The following is a 23,739-nucleotide window of genomic DNA, read 5'->3' on the forward strand; positions in this document are numbered from 1 at the left end:
GAAGATCTTTTGTTTTGTATATAGACTGGCCCAGTCTTTGGTCTTGTAGATAGGTTGGCACCAGTCTTACTGGGGCTATTAACAAAGGTGGGGGCTGCTTTTCAAGAGCATGTTTCTCCTTTTCTCATCCAGGGAGGTATAATATTCTGCCTTTTTAGTATTTCCTAAAATATTTCATTCTTCTATGAGAAAGGTGGGTGCTAACTTTCTACAATATCTTGTAGAAAATTGAAATATTTTCAATATTTTGAAAAAGCCTGAAAAAATATGTAGTTGCTTTAAAAAAATCACACAGTAAGCTCTCAGCTGCAATGTTTTAGACTGCTCATTTTTGTTGATCTTTTGTAAGCATTCCTCAGTATTATTCTGGTGTAAGAGCAGGTTAATAGTATAAATAAATAAAAAGCAATCTTTAGGACACACTGGAAGTGTGGTGCTTATTCAAATCCCATTTGAATGGTTAGTTCTCTGAATGGGTGTCTGCTTAGCACATGGGTGTCAAACTTGCAATGTCACGTTGCTGTCATGTGACGTTTTGCAACTTTTTTCCTCTTTGTAGAGCTTGGAGGGGGTGTAGTGTGCACATGATACATTCAGCCCGTGGGCCGCTAGTTTGACACCCTGACTTAACAGGATAATGATATAAACTAATTATCTTACACTACAACCTATTTCTTTTGGCCAATAGCTATGTTAAAAATTTTGAGATGATGTCATGAATTCTGTGGCTGAAAGTATGTTTGTGTGTGGCTTGATTGTTTAAAAAAATGGTTGTGTTGATGGCAGACCCAGTCACAAAAAAGTAGGAGAGGACAGAATGCCAAGGAGGGGCTATTGTTTTAAAAATCACTACAACAGGCATTACATTAGGAATCCAAGCCTTATATAATTCACATGGTATTAGTGTTTCATTATAAGATAGTATATGAAGTTAAATGAAATGTGTAATTAGGTGGGATATGTTAAAATTTGTATGCATTTCCAGCCATTAGCATAGGATAACTGATGTTTACAGATTCTCTAAACTTCCTCTAACTTTCCCTACTTTCAATTAATTTTCCTTATTCCCTCAGTTACCACAAAAGGAGTCTGGCAGCACAATTTTTTTGAACAGATTTAATAAGGTGTAAGTCTTTATTAAAAGCCACAAGTAATTTTTGGCTTCTGATCCTATGAGTCTCCTCCAATGTTTGGACTGTAGTATGTGGGTTTATTTTATCTGTAGTGGTTTTATAAATTCTGAGAAATGTGTATGAATTAAAATATTAAACAGAAAAAGATGTAATAAAAACTTGATTTACAGGACAATTGTGGAGAAAGATATCCATTAAAGCATAATATCTATGAAATAGTAAATAAGATATTTATTCATTTAGCCAAAACAAACCCCACACTTTTACATGAGATAACTAAGTCTATTTAATTTTACTTACTGATTTCAATGGTCCAATTTTAACTGAGGCTTGTAAGATGGTGGTTTTATATGATTATCTCTAAACAGCATACTGTATAAGTGAGGATGATAAGAGAGACTTCATGATCAGAGGAGAAGTCAGTAAAAATAATCAACAACAACTTTATTAGGAGAATTGCCAACTCCCTCGCTTTCTGTCATTATCTGGTATCTAGGATCTCTAATATTGCCTGTTACCTCTTCTGTGTCATTCAAGGGTCCATTTCTTCAAACTTCAAGTCAATGAATTACTGTATTTTTCGGTGTATAAGATGCATTTCCCCCCCCCAAAAAAAGTGGGTGGAAATATCTGTGCGTCTTATACAGCGAATGTTGCCAAAGCCCTGCCCACCTGCTGGCCCCCACCCTTCGGACTCTGCCTCCCAGCAATTTGCCTCCTTGCAGCAAACAGCCCGGTCAGTTTTAGCAAAGCATGATTTAGTACAAGCAGCTGGTTGATGGTTGGATCTGCCTGCCGGAATACCACCTATCAGCTGTTCCAGGCTGCGGGGTCACCATTGCCCATCGCCACTGTCACCACCCATTGCTGCTGCTGCCTCCATGTGCCTCATTTTCAGCCTCTGCATGTCCCATTTTCGGCCTGCACATGCCCCATTTTTGGCCTCCGTGTGCCCCATTTTTGGCCCGTTGCAGGCGGTGTGGATAGCCTATCCCCGTCACCTGCAACAGGGCAAAAATGGGGTGCGTGGAGGCCGAAAACGGGGCATGAGGAGGCAGCGATAGGCAACAGTGGTGATGGGTATGGGTTAGAGTTGGCGATGGGCAGTGGCAATCCTCATAGCCTGGAACCAGGGGTGGGTTCTAATTTTTTTACTACCGGTTCTATGGGTGTGGCTTATTTTGTGGGCGTGGCTTGGAGGTCATGCGACTGGGTGGGCGTGGCTAGCTGGTCATGTGACCAGGTGGCCATGGCTATGTGTATAGGGACTACTCAGAGGGCTGAAAAAAGTCATTTCTGACAGGTCCTCGCACTTTTGACCATCCTCACATTTATGCCCGTGCAGCATTCTTAACAACCATGTCACTCATTTCACAACTGCTTCTCTTCACCATGGTGACAAGATAGGGCAAAAATGTAAAATGTGAGGGCAGTCGTAAGTTCGAGGACTGGTCAAAAGTGTGAGGACCAGTCAAAAATAACTTTTTCAGCCCTCTGAGTAGTCCATATGCACAAAAGGATACAGCAATAGAGAGGGATGAAGGAAGGAGAAGAGAGATGGAAGAAGGAAGGAGAGAGAGGGAAGGAAGAGAAGGGAGGAAGGAAGGGAAGGGAAATTAGAGTAGGAGGGAGGGTAAGAGAGGGAGGAAGAGAGGAGGAGAAGGAGAAAGGAAGAGGAAGCAGGAAGGAGGAGAAGAAGAGGGGGGGAAGAGAAAGTAAGAAGGAAAGAAAAGAGAGAGGTGGTAGGTTTGAGGAAAAAGATTGCTGTACAATAAAAAAGATGAAAGGGAAGAAAAGCAACCCCAAACAAATATAAAGATATTAAGATAAAGAATGAATTGTTAAACTTTAAAGAATAAAAGAAAACAAATATGAATAAATAACAATAATTAGAAACACACATACAAACATACAATGTATTTTCTTTGAACAGAGTATTTGGCAGGTTCACAAATTTAAACAGTGTTTAGTCATTTCAATTAAATTTACAATTTCTATATTTCCTTTTTGCCATATTTATTCCTCATCTATTTTTGTAAAAAACCAATATTACCCTTCATCCTCATCTCTAATCTTAATCAAATTCAATTTTTCCCTTCTATTCTATATTATACCCCTTCCCATTGTCATCTATTTTTATATCCATCCTCACATTGGTTAATTATGTAATATTACAGTTGTTTAATACAAATTCAACATTTTAATATAAATCAATTAGCTATATAACTATCTTTTTTGTATATTAATCAATATGGACATGAATATTCCAATTATTTCCATGCAATCCAATTTCTTACAAATCAATTAATTATATTTACCAATAATAATAAACCAAATAATTTCCCCCATATAGTCCTCCAAACCACAACTTAACCATTTTTGCTATCAACACAATATACAATTAATAGTATCTCAATTATTACAATTCCCTAGTTAAATAGAGCTTTTTTTCTTTTGTGTTTTAAAATCTTGAACTCTCCTCTTTTGCCCTAAATTTCCTATTGTTTGCACCTACCTTTTTTGGTGAAGAAAAAGAAATCTCTCTCTGCCTCATTTTGTCATGTTGCAGCAGAGCCTGCTTTACTTTCAGTTTTGTTTTTTCAGCATAGCTAGGGGGAAAAAATCTGCTCCAGCACTCTTTGCAGCTAGCAACAGAGTCCTGCGCAAAACAGCTGAGAGCAAATCAGCTGAGAGTCGGGAGGCCGATCTAATCAACTTGGGCGAATTAACCTACGCTGAAGCTGAAATGGGCTGTTTTTTCTATTTTTGCAGGTACCGGTCTACTCATTTGTTTTCTTTTAACACTGATCAGCTCTAGGGTGGCCCTTTGAAGCCCCGCGGCAAGAATTTAAACAGTTTTTTTCCCTCTAGCCATCAGCTGGGACTCAGGAGGCAGCAATGGATTGGGAGTGGGCGGGGTAAGCGAACGGCAACCGGGCCAGGAACCGGTTCAGGGGCATGGCCAGCCAATCTTATTACTGGTTCTCCGAACTATTAAAAATTTTTACTACTGGTTCTTGTGAACCGGTGCGAACCAGGAGCAACCCACCACTGCCTGGAACAGCTGATAGGCGGTATTCTGGGAGGCAGATCCAACTGCCAATCAGCTGCTCATGCTAATCAGGCTGTGCTGAAACTGACCAGGCTGTTTGCTGTTTGCTGCAAGGAGGCAAATTGCTGGGAATCAGAGGCAGATTTTCTTTACTTATTTTCCTCCCCAAAAGTTTGGTGTGTCTTATAGTCTGGAGTGTCTTATAGTCCGAAAAATATGGTAAATTCAGTTATATCAATGAATTAAAACAGTTTTTCTAGCCATTTGCCAATATTGGAATTTACTGCGCTTTCCAAGATGCAATGAAATTGAACATTGCTGACTTTAACTTATAGTTTCTAAGTATAAGACTAAATATAAAAATATAACTTATAGTTTTCTAGATGTGTTGCCCTCTTGTATCTCTTTCATCTTCCAACACAAGTCTCAGTTTATCACAACATCTCTTCCTATAAAATTTTTCAGTTGCAGAATAATCCCCTGGTCTATAAGATGCATGATTGGAGTTTTGTTTATTGGCAAACATATGCACTTAAATTTTTGTCAATCAAAATAGAGCTGGAAAGGACCTTGGAGTCCTAGTCCAACCCCCTGCTCAAGCAAGAGACCCTACCTTTTCAGGCAGGTGTCTGTCCAGTCTTTTCTTAAAAACCTCCAGTGATGAAGCCCCTACAATTTCTAAAGGCAAGCTGTTCCACTGATTAATTATCCTCACTATTAGGAGGTGTCTCCTTAATTCCAGGTTGTTTCTCTCCTTTAGTAGTTTCCACCCATTGTTTCTTGTCTTGCCTTCTGCTGCTTTGGAAAATAATTCAACCCCCTCTTCTTTGTTGCAGCCTCTGAAAATCTGGAATACTGCTATCATGTCACCACTAATCCTTTTCTCTAGACTGGCCATACCCAATTCCTGTAACCATTCTTCATATGTATTAGTCTCCAAGCCTTTAATCATTTTAGTTGCTCTTCTTTGCACTTTCTCCAAAGTCTCAACATCTGTTTTGTAATGTGGTGACCAAAACTGGATGCAGTATTCCAAGTGTGGTCTTACTGAGGATTTATAAAACGGTACTAATACTTCGTGTGATTTTGATTCTATGCCTCTGTTTATACAATCAAGGATTGAATTAGCTTTTTCGGTGGCTGCTGCACACTGCTAGCTCATGTTTAAGTGATTGTCCACTAGGACTCCAAGAGCCTTCTCACAGTTACTGTTTTTGAGCCAGGTTTCGCCTAATCTGTACTTGTACCTTTGGTTTTTCCTGCCTGAGTGTAAAACCTTGCTTTTTTCCATATTAAATTCCATGTTGTTGGATAGGGCCCATTGTTCAAGTCTGTCAAGATCTTTTTGGATCCTGAGCTTGTCTTCTGGGGTGTTGGCTATTCCTGCCAGTTTAGTGTCCTCTGCAAATTTGATGAATTCCCCTTCTTGTCAGCCCTGGAGGCCATCTTTTTCTTTGGATCTTCAGGGCTGCCACATTTAGTGCTGTGGGAAACTGGGAGAGGGGATTGCATGGAGTGGTGGAGATATCTAGCCATAATAACATTCCTTTCTCTGAAAGTCAAGGGCATTCGGCCTACACCTGGAGTGGCATGACTGAGAGGCATCTCCAGTTGGGACGGTGCATTGATTGGACCATGTGATGGATATGTGGTGCAGGGGAAGGGACTTGGACTTTCTTTTGGATGGGGAAAACCTGGAAGCTTTCAGATTCGGGTTTTCCCAGATGTGCCAATATAAATCTCTAATAAAATGGAACTTTGAAGAGCTTCTAGCCTTGGAGTCTTCTTTTGTTACTTGGAACCCTGACACTTCTGTTCCCTCATCTAAGTCATTTATGAAGATATTGAAGACTACTGGGCCTAAGATGGAATCTTGTTTACTTTGCTCCATGTAGATGTAGTATGATTTAGGATAATTTGTTGAGTACAGTTTGTCAGCCAGTTACAAATCCATCTGGTGGTAATGCTGTCTATCCCATATTTTTCTAGTTTATCAAGGAATAGTTGTGGTCTACTTTGTCAAATGTCTTGCCGAAGTCCAAGTATAATAAGTCCACAGCTTAAATTTTATATCTTGTGTGCACATTTTTATGACATGGATGAGTGACAATATTACTTACAATTAGGAGAGGATGTTTTTAACACTTATTTTGATATCTTCTGGGACAAAAAGATTGAAGAATCAGTTCTGAAATGTGCTGTAATAAATTGTAAATCATAATGTGCAGCTAAGAGTTGATGTGTGGTGGCAACACTTTGGGATGATATGACTTATACATTGTGTCTGTTATTAATTTTGGCAATCCCCTAACATTTGTACAACATGTCAAGATCTTTTCCTCGTTGAAGTTTTATCCTGTGAGTGACATTTCATATTTATTTATTTATTTATTTATTTTATTATATTTCTATACCGCCCTTCTCCTGCGGGACTCAGGGCGGTGTACAGCCAGGATAAAACATAGCGTATAAAATTTAAGAACATTTTAAAAAACAATTAAATAATTTTGGCCCGAATTTAAATCAACCCAATTAAAACTGAAATTCGATTAAAAAACTGAGAGGATGGGATCAAGCCAGCCCAGCTAGATGGAACAAGCGTGTCTTCAGGGCCCGACGAAAAGTCCGGAGGTCTGATATCATGCGTATCTCAGGGGGCAGGTCATTCCAGAGGGCAGGTGCTGCCACAGAGAAGGCTCTCCCCCTGGGGGTCGCCAGCTGGATGTCAGCGTTCCAAATTAGGCTTTCTTCCAGCGCTGACATAACAAGTTGAAGCAGAAAGAGCGGAAGCTTGATTTATTGCTGAGATGAACTTTTACCTAGTTTTGTATGTACAGATAGTGTTTCCTGGGAGACGAGGATGGGGGCTGCATTCCTGTGAAAAGAACGTGCCGGGATGTAGAGATGGATCTGTATGATGGCCAATGGGACATTGGGGTTGGAGAGCGGAAGAGGAGGGGGTTGGAAGGAGGGGCCAGTTTGGCTGCAATTTGAATCAGAAATGTCGGATTCTGCTATTCTTAAAAATAAAATGATTCATTAGACAGCTTGCGCTTGAGAATGAAGTTTATTCAAGATAGCACCGAAACCTGACAGACAGCCAAACTCTCCTCCAAATCCAGGCTGGCTGAGTTTAAATCATCCCGTTCCCTCCCAGACATCTGGTCGGACGGACTATGGCTGAAGCCAAGCTATCGGAGGAAAGCCTGCTTCAAGAAACGGGAGGAGCAGAAGCGGTTGTGATTCCAGCCAACTTGGAAAATACAAAGGTTCAACTTTCTTCACCTTCCCTCCCCGCAGAACTTCAAGCAAAGAAACGTGAAGCAGATAAGTACCCGGGGACTGTGCCAAAAGCCTTAGAGGCGGAATCCCCTTTTGCAAAGGTAAAAGATAAAGAAAAACCCCTAAGTGAATTGGGAAGGGCGAGCTGGGGATGGGAATGGCAGCGAAGCCCAGACAAGGCAGCACCTCCCCACCCCAGGATGAGAGACGAGGCAGAGGACTATCAACACCAGGGCTGGCCCTCCAGAGCTCAGCACAGAGAGGAGAGGGCAGAGAGGGAGGAGCCACCCCAGTTCAGAGGGAAGTTCGATGGTGACCCAGACAACCTCGCCCAATTCCTCGATTCAGCTGAGATATACATAGAGCAGTTCGGACACCTCTACCCTTTCCCCAGAGCCCTAGTGAATGCTATCTCGGAAGGGCTGGAGGGAGAAGCAAAGAGGTGGTCAGCATCACTCTACAAATACAGGGCTCCCCAGCTACAAAATGCGGATGGGTTCTTGCAACTATGGAGAGCCCGTTATGAGGAGGAGGAGGAGGATCCCTATGTGGAAGACGAGCTCAGAAACCTAATGCAGAGGGGGAAGCCTATCAGAGAGCATATCCGTGAATTCAGGAGAGTCATTGGGACACTGCCTCCCCTACCAGAGCGATTGCTGGTGTATTTTTTTAGAACAAGCCTAGATAAAAGAATTTCCCAAGTGACTGCCTATCGTGACATCCCAAACCGACTCGCTGAAGGGTTCCGGGTAGCGATAAAAGTCGACAGAGGGCTGCGGGCGAGTGACACGTCAAAACCACCAGAGGGAAAGGAGAGAGGCCGACCAGACCAGGGGCCACTCAACAGACGAGAAACCCCAACATCACAGCCCTCCTACAGACCAACTGCCCCACGGAGCCCACTGAAATGCTACAGATGTGGGGGAAGCGGCCACATAGCAGCAAGATGTGGAACGCCTAGACCGGGACCAGCTCCACCGCCCAAAGCACGACCGGAACGAGGGCCCAAGCGCGTCACCCACGTACCGCAGGAAGCTCCCCAAATCCCTGAGTTTTTCGCTCATCTGACCGAAACCAGAGGAATCCCAGATGAGGGAGATCAGTTCCCTGAACCCTATGACACGGAAGACAAAGGCGAGGATGACCCGATGGTGAGTGGACCCGTCCATCCTTTTCTTTTCCCCATACGCCTAACAGCCCCCAAAACAGGGGCCCAAGAGACGTTCCAAGCCCTAATAGACTCGGGTAGCACACGGTGCCTAATCAACCTACCCACAGTTCTAAAATTGGGAATCCGAGCTAAACAGCTCAAACAACCAATTCGCTTCGAGCAAGTTGATGGGTCCCTAGTGGGAGGAACGTACGCCACACACTTGACTGAACCCGTGAGACTAGAACTCGCAGATCACTGGGAGACAATCCGCTTCATAATAGCCCCCAAGATGACAGAACCAGTCATATTGGGACTCTCATGGCTCGACAAATGGGGCCCAATCATTTGGTGGCAAGAGGGAACCCGCAGGCTGAGAATAGCAAAGGGGCCCCAACCCCTGCCGCCCCGACCAGAAGAATTCCCTCCCACGCTGAAACCCCAAAGCAACCCTCCACTACAGAAGAAAACACCACCAACACAAGGGTCCCTCCCAGAAGGTGCAGCAAAGCAATTGGCAGCCGCACCCACCACCGCTTGTAACGCAAACCAGATCCCAAGGGAGTACCAAGACCTTGCAGGGGTATTCAGCGAGGCCGAGTGTGACATTCTGCCCCCCCACCACGAGACCGATTGTGCCATCGAGATTATCCCAGGAGCGAAACTACCCAAACCTAAAATGTATGCCATGACGCCCCGAGAAATGCAGGAAATGCGGGACTACATAGACAAAAACTTACAAAGGGGATTTATTGAGCCAGTGAAACCAAGGGTAGCGGCGCCGGTCATGTTTAAAGAGAAAAAGGACGGCTCCATGAGACTGGTGGTCGACTTTCGAAGTATCAACGCTGTTTGCGTACACAACTTGTACCCCCTTCCCCTCATGAAAGACATGTTAGCCCACCTAGCTAAAGGGAAGGTTTTCACCAAACTAGACCTTTGAGAAGCTTATTACCGAGTACGCATAAGGGCAGGAGATGAATGGAAAACAGCATTCAACTGCCCCCTGGGTAGTTTCCAGTTTAAAGTAATGCCTTTTGGATTGCAAGGAGCCCCGGCAGTGTTCATGCAGTTAATAAACGAAGTCTTACATGAACACCTTTACAAAGGGGTCCTCGTCTACCTGGACGATATTCTTATCTACACGGAGACCATAGACGAACATATACCCCTCGTCCGCCAAGTACTGAAAAAACTGCTATGGGCAAACCTATATGTCAAACTGCCAAAATGCGATTTCCACCAATCACGGCTAGACTACCTGGGCTACCGAGTATCAAATGAGGGGATAGAGATGGACCCAGCCAAGGTCCAATCAGTTCTACAATGGCAGCCCCCTCGCACCCGCAGACAACTGCAAAGTTTTCTAGGCTTTGTGAATTTCTACAGACAATTCATCCCCTCGTTCGCGAAGATTGCCAAACCTTTGACAGATCTCCTAAAGACAGGAAGCCCAGCGATGAAACCTCGCCCGGGACAACCCCTACAGTGGGACCTGACCTGCCAACAGGCATTTGAGACGCTAAAAGGACTGTTCGCGAAAGAACCTGTCTTAAAACACCCGGATCCAGAACAGCCTTTTGTCATCCAAGCAGATGCAAGTGATGTGGCAGTAGGAGCTGTGTTACTCCAAAAGAACAACCAAGGTGATCTACAACCCTGCACCTACACCTCCCGCAAACTCATCGATACAGAGAGGCAATGGGCGGCGTGGGAGAAGGAAGCGTTTGCAGTAAGGTGGGCCTTGTTGACCTGGCGGCACCTTCTAGAGGGAGGCCAGAAACCATTTGAAGTCTGGACTGATCATAAAAACCTAGAGGCCCTAAAAACCCCACGAAAACTGTCGCCCAGGCAAGTGCGGTGGGCACAATACTTCAATCGTTTCAATTTCGAGCTTAAGCACATCCCAGGTGGGAGAAATTTCCTGGCTGATGCCCTCTCCCGGATGCCCCAATACAACAGTGAGCGGGAGCAGGTAGTGAATGCCATCATCCCCTCCACCCAAGCTGCGGCCCAAGTGATCACCAGACGGCAACGACGTGACCAGCAAGGCCAACTTGCAAGTGACTTAACTGCGAAATTAAAAAATGAAACGCTGACAGACCCCTGGTATCGGGACAATCAACATCTCTTGACAAAAAGAGATGAACTAGCATGGAGGGGGACAAAGCTCTATGTCCCACAGAGTTTACGCATCCTGATTCTCAAGAGGAGCCACGATGTTAAACCAGCAGGGTTCCTAAAGACTCTGCACCTAGTACGAAGGCAGTTCTGGTGGCCACATATGAGAAAGGACGTAGACAGTTATGTAAAAAGCTGCACCATTTGTGCCACGATGAAGACAAGGCCAGGGTGCCCGCCTGGATTGTTGCAACCAGTAGCTGAGCCAACAAGACCATGGGAGGAGATTGCAATGGACTTTATAGTAGACCTACCGAGGAGCAGTGGAAATACAGTGATCTGGACTGTAATAGACTTATTCTCCAAACAGGCACACTTCATTCCTTGTAGTGGACTGCCTTCAGCCCGTCAGTTATCCAAACTGTTCCTGAAACACATTTACCGCCTACATGGAGTCCCCAGGAGAATCATTTCCGACAGAGGGGTCCAGTTCACAGCAAAGTTCTGGAGGGAGTTTCTACGGTCCATAGGTTCATCCCAAGGGCTCAGCTCAGCATTTCACCCGAGCACCAATGGGGGGGCAGAAAGACTGAACGCTATGATAGAACAGTATTTAAGATGCTACGTCGACTACCAGCAGTCCAATTGGGCAGACCTCCTATCTTTTGCGGAGGTTGCATATAATAATGCTGTCCACAGCAGCATGGGGCTAACCCCGTTCAAAATAGTGAGTGGCATGGATTTTGTTCCCATGCCAGAATACCCGAGGGAGCCCCCTTCCTCAGTCAGTTTGACCGACTGGATGGCAATGTTGAAACAAACTTGGGAAAATGTTAAGAGGGTGCTGGCAAAGGCGGCTCAATCTTATAAGGACCAAGCAGACAAGCACCCAACTCCCCAAAGACCATTTCAGCTGGGAGAGAAAGTTTACCTCTCCACCAAGTACTTGAGACTTAGACTCCCGAGCAGGAAATTGGGCCCAAAATTTATAGGACCATTTCCTATAATAAAAATAATCAACCCCGTTACAGTGCAATTGCAGTTGCCACGGCTTTTGGGGAAAATTCACTCCGTTTTTCACAGTAGCCTTCTAAAACCTGTAGTGGGGTCTACTTTAAGGCCAACGCCACGTGAACCCCCTGGGCCCCTGGTTGTTGGGGGCCAAACGCACTACGAAGTGCAGCGGATTCTTGATTCAAGATGGCACAGGGGGCGCCTTCAGTACTTAATTAAATGGAAGGGTTACCCATTGTCAGAGGCTTCCTGGGTGAAGAGCGCAAACATCCAAGCTGATCGCCTTATAGCAAAATTCCATGCAGACCACCCGGGATAGCCGGGAGGGGGGGTGCACTGCCAGGGAGGGGCTGATGAGACTAATCTTGTTGTGTTTTCCCTATGGGATAGGTGATGTCGCAGAAGTGAAGGGAGAGGGGCCGGATGTCAGCGTTCCAAATTAGGCTTTCTTCCAGTGCTGACATAACAAGTTGAAGCAGAAAGAGCGGAAGCTTGATTTATTGCTGAGATGAACTTTTACCTAGTTTTGTATGTACAGATAGTGTTTCCTGGGAGACGAGGATGGGGGCTGCATTCCTGTGAAAAGAACGTGCCGGGATGTAGAGATGGATCTGTATGATGGCCAATGGGACATTGGGGTTGGAGAGCGGAAGAAGAGGGGGTTGGAAGGAGGGGCCAGTTTGGCTGCAATTTGAATCAGAAATGTCGGATTCTGCTATTCTTAAAAATAAAATGATACATTAGACAGCTTGCGCTTGAGAATGAAGTTTATTCAAGATAGCACCGAAACCTGACACTGGCACTGCCTGGCCGAGGGCACCCTGAGGAGGCCCTCTCTGTGTGAGCGAACCGGTTGGTGGGAGGCTATTGGCGGCAGAAGGCGGTCTCGCAAATACCCCAGCCCTAAGCCATGGAGCGCTTTAAAGGTGGTCACCAACACCCTGAAGCGCACCTGGAAGACCACAGGAAGCCAGTGCAGCTCGTGCAGGAGAGGTGTGAGAGGGTGGCTGCGGCTGGTTCTGCGGGACTCATTCGTTGCAGCCTTGGATTCTCCACCGCTGTGAGAGAGCGGTGGTTATGCCGGCCTGGGTTGACTCCTATTTTACCATCATTATCCCTCTTGTTTATCATCTCAGTTTCCTGTTGCTATTTTCCATCCACTTCTCATATTTATTATGGCTTACACTTCAGCGACCCTCCTTGCTCTGCGAGATGCCCCCCTCTCGCAGACATGGCCTTCGAATTTATCGAAGGCCTACCTCAAGGACGGGTTTTGGAACCCCGAGTGTTGGCATGCTTCATTTGAGGGGTTTTTTAATTAATGTTTTTAATCAAATTTTAAGGGGACCTGGGAGGCGGGTGGTAAGGGTTGAGCCAGGGGCGGCTCCTACGGTTCAGCAGTTGGGCCCGTCGGATGGTTGGGGGGGGAGGGAGGGAGGAGGAGGGAACGAAGAGGCTCAGCAGAGAGAGGGTCTTCCAATCCTGTGACAGTTGGGAGACGCAGAGGTCGGGGGGGGCTAGGAGGGCACCGCCGCTTCGTTCAAGCGGTGGCGCCCTCCTGCCCCCTCAGCTCATCCTGCTCCCCCGACAGTGACGGAGTGTGGAGCCCTGGACTCCGACTGGTGTACTTAAATGCCAGGTCCGTGGTGAACAAGACACTCCTGGTCCGAGATCTTATAGACGAGGACGCGGACCTGGCTTGTATCACTGAGACCTGGCTGGGGCCGGAGGGCGGTGTCCCTCTCACGGATTTGTGTCCCCCAGGTTTCCGGATACTACACCAGCCACGACTCCAGGGGAGGGGTGGAGGAGTGGCGGTAGTTATTAAGGAAAGTCTTAGGCCTAGGGAGGTCACTGTTCCTCAGGTTGGCGGGTGTGAATCCCTCCTTTTGAAATGGGACCCTGGAGTTCAGTCTGGGCTGTTGATCACGTACCTCTCCCCCAGCTGCGTGGCCTCAGCCCTGCCCGCATTACTAGATGTCTTAGCCGAATTGATGGTGGAACTCCCCAACCTTTTGGTTGTGGGAGATTTCAATCTGCCATCGGCCGGTGAGTCATCTGAGTTGGTGCGGGAGTTCATGACCTCCATGACGGCCATGGACCTGACTCAGATTGTACAGGGCCCAACTCATATTGGAGGACACACACTCGACCTTATTTTTCTCTCTGGACAGTGGATAAATGATCGTGGGGAGGGGACTTTATCTACTGACCCTCTGTCATGGACCGATCATTCCCTCCTTAGACTCGACTTTTCCTCTGCCATCCCCCGTCGCAGGGGCGCGGAACCAGTAAGATGGTTCCGCCCCAGGCGCCTGATGGAACCCGAAAGTTTCCTGATGGAGCTTGGGTCATTTCCTGCCTCCTTAGCCCACGATTCATCTGAGACCCTTGTCGCTGCCTGGGAACAGGCTGCAGTGGGGGCCCTGGATCAAATCGCGCCTTTGCGGCCTCTGATCCGATGCAATCCCGGGTGGCTCCTTGGTTTACCACAGAGCTCAGGAAAATGAAGCGTCCGAAAAGACACCTGGAGGGTGGTTGGAGATTCTCCCGATCCGAGTCCGACCGAACACAACTAAGAACCCATATTAGGTCTTATCTTGTGGCGATGGAAGTGGCAAAACGTAACTATTTCGCCACTCTCATTGCATCTGCAGAAAATTGCCCAGCAGCCCTGTTTAGAGTGACCCACTCCCTCCTTAATCAGGGAGCGAGGGAGGACCCCTTACAGGGCCGTGCTGACGACTTTGCACAGTTTCTGCAAGATAAAATCACTCAGATTCGGACCGGGTTGGACTCCGACTGGACAGAGTCCGTTGAGGTGACAGGGCCTAGTCTTGGTGGAGACATCTGGGTTGAGTTTGAGCCTGTTTTATTGGATGACGTGGACAGGATTATGGGTAGGCTGGGGTCTTCCACATGTTTACTGGACCCTTGTCCCTCCTGGCTAGTTTCGGCAGCCAGGGAGGTGACTGGAGACTGGATCCAGGCTGTTGTCAACGCTTCACTAAAGGAAGGGGTCTTTCCCGATGCGCTTAAAGAGGCGGTGGTTCGACCCCTCCTTAAGAAGCCTAACCTGGATCCTGACGTACTTAACAACTACCGTCCAGTCTCCAACCTTCGCTTTTTAGCGAAGGTTGTTGAGTCCGTGGTGGCACAGCAATTCCCTCAATTCCTGGAGGAAACTGACTACCTGGATCCTTACCAATCTGGTTTCAGGCGTGGCCACAGCACGGAAACGGCATTGGTCGCCCTAGTAAATGATCTCTGGTGGGCCAGGGATGGGGGTTGCTCCTCCATCCTGGTCCTTCTTGACATCTCAGCAGCGTTCGATACCATCGACCATGGTATCCTGCTGCAGCGGCTCAGGGGGATAGGGTTAGGAGGCACTGTTTTACAGTGGTTCTCCTCCTATCTCTCGGGCTGTCTGCAGTCTGTTTGAGCGGGGGGTCAGGGATCCTCCCAGAGGCCTCTCACTTGTGGGGTGCCTCAGGGCTCGGTTCTCTCCCCTCTGCTCTTTAAAATCTATATGAAACCGCTGGGTGAGATCATCCGTGGTTTTGGGGTGAGGTATCATCAATATGCTGATGATACCCAGCTTTACATTTCCACCCCTGACCACCCTAGGGATGCCCTTTCCGTGATGTCCCACTGCCTGGAAGCAGTGCGGGTTTGGATGGGGAGGAACAGGCTTAGACTCAACCCTTCCAAGACTGAGTGGCTGTGGATGCCGGCATCCCGGGATCTGGAGGTTCCATCCTTAATGATCGGAGGTGAAACCCTTGCTCCCTCCGATAGGGTCCGCAACTTGGGTGTCCTCCTGGATTCTCGGCTGTCTTTAGATGACCATCTGATGGCCATAACCAGGGGGGCCTTCGCACAGGTCCATCTTGTGCGCCAGTTGCGCCCGTTCCTAGACCGGGATGCCCTCGCCACGGTCACTCACGCCCTTGTTACCTCTAGGTTGGACTACTGCAACACCCTCTACATGGGGCTGCCCTTGGGATGTGTCCGGAGGCTTCAGCTAGTCCAAAATGCAGCCGCGCAGGTAGTTACAGGGGCGTCTAGATACTCCCGTGTAATACCTCTCCTGCGTGAGCTGCACTGGCTACCGGTAGCACTCCGGATACGTTTCAAGGTGCTGGTGCTCACCTATATAGCTCTTCATGGCTTAGGCCCAGGGTACTTGCAGGACCATCTCCAGCCGTTCTCCCATCGTCCTGTGCGCTCTCACAGAGTCGGCCTCCTCAGGGTGCCGTCAGCCAAACAATGTCAGTTGATGACCCCCAGGGGGAGGGCATTCTCTGTGGGAGCCCCGACCCTCTGGAATGGATTGCCCACTGAGCTCAGGACAGCCCCCGACCTTCTTTCCTTCCATTGCGAGCTGAAGACGTGGCTCTTCCGCCAATTAAACTGATCCATTTGGGGGTACACTGGTATAATTTTAAATTGTTTTTTAATTGGGTTACTGATTTTAATTTTGTATTGTATTGTGATTTGTATTGAAGTTGTCATTTTGTAAGCCGCCTTGAGTCCCTAGGGAGAAAGGCGGCATATAAATCTTCATCAATCAATCAATCAATCAATAAATAAACAAACAAACAAACAAACAAACAAACTAGCAATTTAAATTGGATTTAGAAGTAAACTAGCAGACAGTGCACATCATACAATAGATCACTGGGTATAGTGATGCCTATTCATCACTGTTGTAGTGTTTCATTCTGGACCAACTGTAGCTACTAAGTGATCTAGGTAGAGTGCATTGCAATAGTGCAATCACAAGGTGACCAAGACATGAATGGTCATGAGTAAGGCCTCTTAATCCAGGAAAGGATACAATTGGTGCACAAACTATGCTTCTACAAATGCCTAGCTAGACATAGTTGCTACCTTGAATAGGAGTTAAAAATCCAGGAAGGCCTCCAGATTGCACATCCATCCTGAGTGAACCAATGCAACCCTGCTCAGAACCAAAGATAAAAGGTCCCCAATGTTAGAAGGACCAAACATCTGCAGCCAGTCAGTCTTGTTACAGTTCTTCTCTAACCAGACCTTACAGTCTCCAGGTATTACATCAAGACTTTGAAAGCTTCACTTGGTCAGCAAAAGATTGAGAGGCACAGCTTAGTATCAGCAGCTTACTGATAATACATCTTGCCAAATTAAAGGCTGACTTCCTCTTATAGCCTCAGGTAGATAAACAACTGGAGAACAGGGAGTATTGGGTCCTAAAGCACTCTGCAGATCAGCAGCTTTGATTCAACTTCTCTACCCCCACCCCAGCACTAACTATAACCAGTCTTAAGGGTGAAGAACCATTAATATCATACTCCCCATTCTCACTTCCTGCAGCTGGTTTAGAAGTATAGCATAATTGATTATGTCTGCTGAGAGATCAAGGAGGGCCAGGATGGTAGGACCACCTAGTAATCAATAAGTGCAACCAATGTCATATCGATACTATGTCCCAACCTGAAACCCCACTGAAAAATGTCCAGATAATTTTACAGTAAAAATATTTATCTTTTGATTTATGAATATATCACTGTTTAATGCCATACTCTTTTCTAACATGTTCCTTTCTATTTATTGTTTCTTTTTGATACATTATTTGTTTCTGTGCTCTTTAGCTGAATTTTTAATATACACTCTATATCGTATCTTTACACAGTGCTGCAATCCAATAAATGTGAAGTTAGAGTGGTCCCTTCTCTTTCATCTCTCCCCCAAATCATATCCTATCAAATTATTTTTTTAATGCCAAATATAAGCATTTTGTCTAAATCTCAGCTGAGTCCTACGATTTTGCACATCTGCTGTTCAACAGCTCCAGCACGCAAGGCTGTATAGGAGGCGAGCTTGGGCAGTCGGTGTGGCACCAAAGTAGCATGTTTTAGTGTCTCTGTGATCGTTCATAAGTGTGAACGACCACTGTTATGCTGCAATATACGTAATTTTGGGACCTGGTCTAAGTATTTTTGGCGGAGATATTGCAACTTTGAACATTCGCTAAGTGAACATTTGTAATTCAAGGACTATCTGTAATGGCCACCACTATTAACTGTAGTATTGTAAATTAGCTGGAAAGCAGTTCCTGTCTAAAAAAATAATCACCTGATATACTTGTGCAGTGCATTAAAATGAACCCATCATCCTCAACAAAAATTTTAATAAACGCACAAATGAAATTTGTTTGAAAAACTAATGGGGTGAAGAAAAAGATTAGATTTTCCTCATATTGCACATAGTGGCCCTGATTGGTATTAATGATTTTCCATTCAGGGAGTTAAAAGCTACTGTATTTTCCAGACTATAAGACACACTTTTTGTCTCCCAAAAGGGGGTGAAAATGTCTGTGCGTCTTATAGACCGAAGTCCCACCCACCCACCAGCCATTTTTTGGCCTCCGCACATCCTGTTTTCAGGGCTTTTTTGGGGGGGGGGGGCATTTTTGAGGCTTTTTTTTTTTTTTTGGTCTCTTTTTTTGGAAAAATGGGTCATTGTATAACCTTTGTTAAATTTTAAGATTAGATTGTAAGATGATACATCATACCTTCCAATGACAATGATATTAATTCCCCCTGCTCTCCTTGAGTATACTCTGCTTTATGTAGACACTATCCTTAAACAAGCATTGTTAAATCTTAGTTATATTGTAATTCTTTGTTATCATTAAGGTATGTATTCAATCAGGTTTAAAACCAAGGTGGAAGGAAAGCTATCATGTAAGGAGGGCTAGATCAAGACCTGGCTAGGTGGCTCAGTGGCTAAGATACTGAGCTTGTTGATCAGAAAGGTCAGCAATTCGGCGATTCAAATCCCTAGTATAGGTCTCCTGTGTGAGCAGGGGGTTGGACTAGATGACCTCCAAGGTCACTTCCAACTCTATTACTGTTTAAAACATTGCCCAATCCTTCATCTTGCTGCCTATCTTGGAAGCATGGTTGAATTACAGGAGCATTATGTGGGTTTCATATCTTGGTAATTTAAAATTGGTTCTTATTAGGCTTCTTTCACAATGCCTTATCTTAATGAGATTCTCCTGTAGATAATCTAATCTAGATAATGTCCTAATCTATGCACATTTTCAAGAAAGCGTTATGTAGTAATCACCGTGCTTTTCAAGTAGGCCTGTTTTGAAAATATTGAGGAAAAAGAGACACACACTCTGTAATTCCTATCTAGAAAGGGCTTCTAGTAATCATCCAATCATCCAGACAGAGGAAAGAGCTTTTTCAGTAGAAGATATCCTCTGGAGGGATAATTATTATTATTTAATACTGAAAACTTTCCCATTTTGGGGGCTTTTCAATATTGCTATGTTTTAGCATTTTAACTATTTTGAGTTGCTTTCAGTAGATTTTGACTGGAATGTATAATTGTACTTTTATGTTTAGATTGTACTGTAATTATTTATATGTTTATTACGTTTAAACTATTCTCAAAATCCTGTTTGGCCATTGAATAGGTTATGAACAAAAAAATACATGATCATTCTAGATGGCAGATGTCAACTACTTCCAAGTTCTCTTCACCAACTTCCCTGCCCTAAGCTGGTATCTTTCAGTAAGAGTAAATGCTGTATTCTTTCTCTTTCATTAGCCATCAGTCAGATTTAGCAGGAGTCTGATTATATCATAATCAGTCTGTGAACTTGAAAAGCATAAGCATATGTAACCATCCGATTTGGTTCATACAAAATGTGACCAAAACTTAGTTTGTTTATTTGTAATCCATCAAGTGTCTATATGTGTTTGTGCCCATGCCTTCGTGTTGGCCCCAGGCAATTGTCTGGACTGGTCCCTGCAATTTTCTTGGTAAGATTTTTGGAAGTGGTTTACCATTGTCTTCAAGTCATAAAAAGGGAGGGTTTTTTAAGCTAAAAGTGAACAAAAGAAGTTATGATTCAGTGTAATGTTTGAATCAAACCTGTGGACCCAAGAATATAACTGTTGTGTGTTACTTAAATATGAAGAACAAAAGTTAGTTTTCAGGTTTTTTTAAAAAAAGCTTTTTTGCTCTCTAAATCTAGAAAATTACAGAAACCTAAGGTATGATGTGAGGATAATCTTCTCATGTATTATTTAAAGCATTCAGTCCTGTCAGTAATGCAGTGAATCCACTTTAGTTATTTTGATATGAACAATGTACCCTGCATTTAAATCCAAAGAACTTTACCACTGTAATCCAAACTTTACTTTGCCTTTTAGTGTCCTTTAGAATTAAAACAATCAGGTCTTCTGAAATATTAGCCACCTGGAGTCATGTATTTGAGATGGGAGTCTATGTAAATCAAATAAATAAATAAAATAAAATAAATAAAATATAACATGGATAATATTTCATGTTTTACTGCTGCTTTGGAACAAATCTTACTTCAGTATAAATAGGAATAAATATTGTTTCCATACAGGGCCGGATTTTCCTATAGGCTAACTAGGCTTCAGCCTAGGGCCTCAAGATCAAGAGGGGCCTACACAGTGGTGGGATTCTGGGGGTTCTAGGGGGTTCGGCCGAACCCTTTGTTAAATTGCTGGCTCGCCCGCCCCTCGCCTCCCACCCGCGCGGCGCCAGCCTACCGTAGCCAGGGGTAGGCAATTGTGGCTCTTTTACAACCTGTGGACTTCAACTTCCAGAATTCCTGAGACAGCTTGGCTGTCTCAGGAATTCTGGGAGTTGAAGGCCACAGGTTGTAAAAGAGCCACAATTGCCCACCCCTTCCCTAGCCTGAGTTCTGCTGCCTGGGATCCACGTGGGCTGCCACGTGGTTCCCCACCGGCTCCGGACACAAGAGAGCAGGATGGAGAAAGCAGCTTCCACGCCTTCACTCACCCTCACTCTCTGCTCTGTTGGATCGCCGGCCGTTCGCTTACCCCGCCCACTCCCAATCTATTGCTGCCTCCAATGGCTAGAGGAAAAAAAAACTTCTAATTCTTGCCGCGGGGCTTCAAAGGGCCGCCCTAGAGCCAGTGGTGCAGCCGAACCCTTTGTTAAATTGCTGGCTTGCCCCGCCCCTCCGCACCACTATTTATTGCCAATAAATAGTGGTGGGCGAGGGGCGGGGGAGCCAGCAATTTAACAAAGGGTTCGGTGTATTTTTTTTGTAATTTTATTGGCCCACAGAGCTTCAGCATAGGCTAATTGGCCTCCCGGCTCTCAGCTGATTTGTCTCAGCTGTTTTGCTCAGGGCTCTGCTGCTTGTTTGCAAAGAGTGCTGGAGCAATTTTTTTTCCCTCTAGCTATGCTGAGAAATGAAACTGAAATTGCTTTGCTATTGCTGCAAGGTTGGAAAATTAGGCAGGCAGAATTCTTTTCTTTTTCCTCACCAAAAAAGGAAGGTGCAAACAATGGGAAATTTAGGGAAAAAGAGAGTTCAGGATTTTAAAACACAAAAGAAAAAAAGCTCTATTTAACTAGGGAATTGTAATAATTGAGATACTATTAATTGTATATTTCTGAAAGCAGAAATGGTTAAGTTGTGGTTTGGAGGAATATATGGGGGAAATTATTTGGTTTATTATTATTGGTAAATATAATTAATTGATTTGTAAGAAATTGGTTTGCATGGAAATAATTGGAATATTCATGTTCATATTGATTAATATACAAAAAAGGTAGTTATATAACTAATTGATTTATATTAAAATGTTGAATTTATATTAAACAACTAATATTACATAATTAACCAATGTGAGGATGGATATAAAAATAGATGACAATGGGAAGGGGTATAATATAGAATAGAAGGGAAAAATTGAATTTGATTAAGATTAGAGATGAGGATGAAGGGTAATATTGGTTTTTTACAAAAATAGATGAGGAATAAATATGGCAAAAAGGAAATATAGAAATTGTAAATTTAATTGAAATGACTAAACACTGTTTAAATTTGTGAACCGGCCAAATACTCTGTTCAAAGAAAATACATTGTATGTTTGTATGTGTGTTTCTAATTATTGTTATTTATTCATATTTGTTCCCTTTTATTCTTTAAAGTTTAACAATTCATTCTTTATCTTAATATCTTTATATTTGTTTGGGGTTGGCTTTCTTCCCTTTCATCTTTTTTATTGTACAGCAATCTTTCTCCTCAAACCTACCACCTCTCTCTTTTCTTTCCTTCTTACTTTCTCTTCCTCCCCCTCTTCTTCTCCTCCTTCCTGCTTCCTCTTCCTTTCTCCTTCTCCTCCTCTCTTCCTCCCTCTCTTACCCTCCCTCCTACTCTAATTTCCCTTCCCTTCCTTCATCCCTCTCTATTGCTGTATCCTTTTATGCATATGGACTACTCAGAGGGCTGAAAAAGTTATTTTTTACTGGTCCTCGCACTTTTGACCAGTCCTCGAACTTACGACTGTCCTCACATTTTACGTTTTTGCCCTATCTTGTCACCATGGTGAAGAGAAGCAGTTGTGAAATGAGTGACATGGTTGTTAAGAAAGCTGCACGGGCATAAATGTGAGGATGGTCATAAGTGTGAGGACCGGTCAAAAGTGCAAGGCCCAGTCAGAAATGACTTTTTTCAGCCCTCTGAGTAGTCCCTATGCACATAGCCACGCCCACCCGGTCACATGACGAGCTACCCACGCCTACACAGTCACGTGACCAGCTAGCCACGCCCGCCCAGTCATGATTGCCAAGCCATACCCCCAACTAAGCCATGCCCACAGAACCTGTTGTTAAAAAAATTGAATCCTACCACTGGTGAAAGGGCCTCATAAGTGGAATAGCCTAGGGCCTCTTTTCATCTAAATCCGGCCCTGTTTCCATATATTAAATATTAGGACTGATTACTAGAATTTTTCTAGGAATATGTTTACCATTTTGATTTCAGTGATAAATAAGTTGCTGGTGAGCCTGGCTTTATTATATACAGTATTTCAATAGAAATATAAGTAGATTTATAGGCATGTATTTCAATTTCTATGTGTTTGGTTTGTCTGAAGCATAAATTATACAAACATGTTTTTCTTTCTTTCTTAAGGTCATTGATATGCCTGAACATAATCCTGGTGACATGGGAGGAACAATGAGACTAGGGAAAAGAAAAACTATCTTTAAGACAGAAGATTCTTTGTTAAGTAAGTCATGGCATCTTTGGTTGGATCTTTTGCTTTTGTGTTCAAACCATACCAACAATAGTATCTTGTTCAAATACATACTGTTTAAGAGTAATATTAATTAGATTCAATATCTTGTCTTAAATCCTAATTATAACTCCTGTTAAACTTCTGCTTTCAGAAATCACTAGAAAACCTAGGAGATATTGCAGGATGAAGTTGTCCTTCATATTAGGATTCTGAAGGATGCAATTACTACTTATTGCTGGTCCCTTCTTCAAAAGATGTGAGACTTAGTCTGTTAGAAACAGAATCTCTATCATTATCATCATTCAAGGAGCAACACAAAAGGAAGCATTTCTCTCACTTTTTGATTTTATTTATTTATCTTGCAAGTGGTACTATAGCAGGAACAAGGCACTTCTTTCACTTTCTGACAAATAATTAATCAAGAACAAGCAAGCCTCCTATCCAAAAGCAGGATGATGAAAGGAAGGGATCAGTCGCATCAGAAGAATTGGGTTCATGATTAAACAAAGCCAAAATTAATTTCCAGCAACAGAGTTTTAAATATCCCTACTTGGAATCTATAAACATGTGAGGAGTTGTTCTGGACAACAGTCACTCATTTTTAACACTTCCTTTCAGAACAGCTGTTGAGAAGTTGGTGGAGAGTCATCAGCTTGAAATTCTTCTGCTTCTTCCTGTGTGGGTGGTTTCAATCAGTGTTGTCAGGCAGAGGGTAAATACTTTGAATTTTCTTGTTTTGGCTGCCCCAGACTTGGCCCTTCCTCCATTCTTTTTAAAATTTATGTGAACCTATTGAGGAGGATTTCTGTCAATTGGTGGTGAGGTATCATCAGAGTGCTAAATATATAATTATACAGATAGTCCTTGACTTAAGACAACAGTTGGGCCTGGAATTTT

General features: G+C 44.2%; 1 protein-coding gene across 10 annotated transcripts in view; it reads left to right on the top strand.

Annotated features, from left to right (window-relative positions):
- The window catches only part of CTPS2 (CTP synthase 2), a 191,447-nt gene that overhangs the window by 121,249 nt on the left and 46,459 nt on the right, over positions 1 to 23,739 (top strand). For all 10 annotated transcript variants that reach the window (XM_087871414.1, XM_087871413.1, XM_087871415.1 and 7 more), the window contains one exon: positions 22,737 to 22,833. In XM_087871414.1, the coding sequence (XP_087727540.1) occupies positions 22,737 to 22,833 (97 nt within the window). The remainder of the gene's footprint in view (positions 1 to 22,736; positions 22,834 to 23,739) is intronic.

The sequence above is a fragment of the Pantherophis guttatus genome, chromosome 5, assembly GCF_059756535.1.
Source record: "Pantherophis guttatus breed Tessera chromosome 5, ASM5975653v1, whole genome shotgun sequence".
In the NCBI taxonomy this organism is placed as follows: Eukaryota; Metazoa; Chordata; class Lepidosauria; order Squamata; family Colubridae; genus Pantherophis; species Pantherophis guttatus.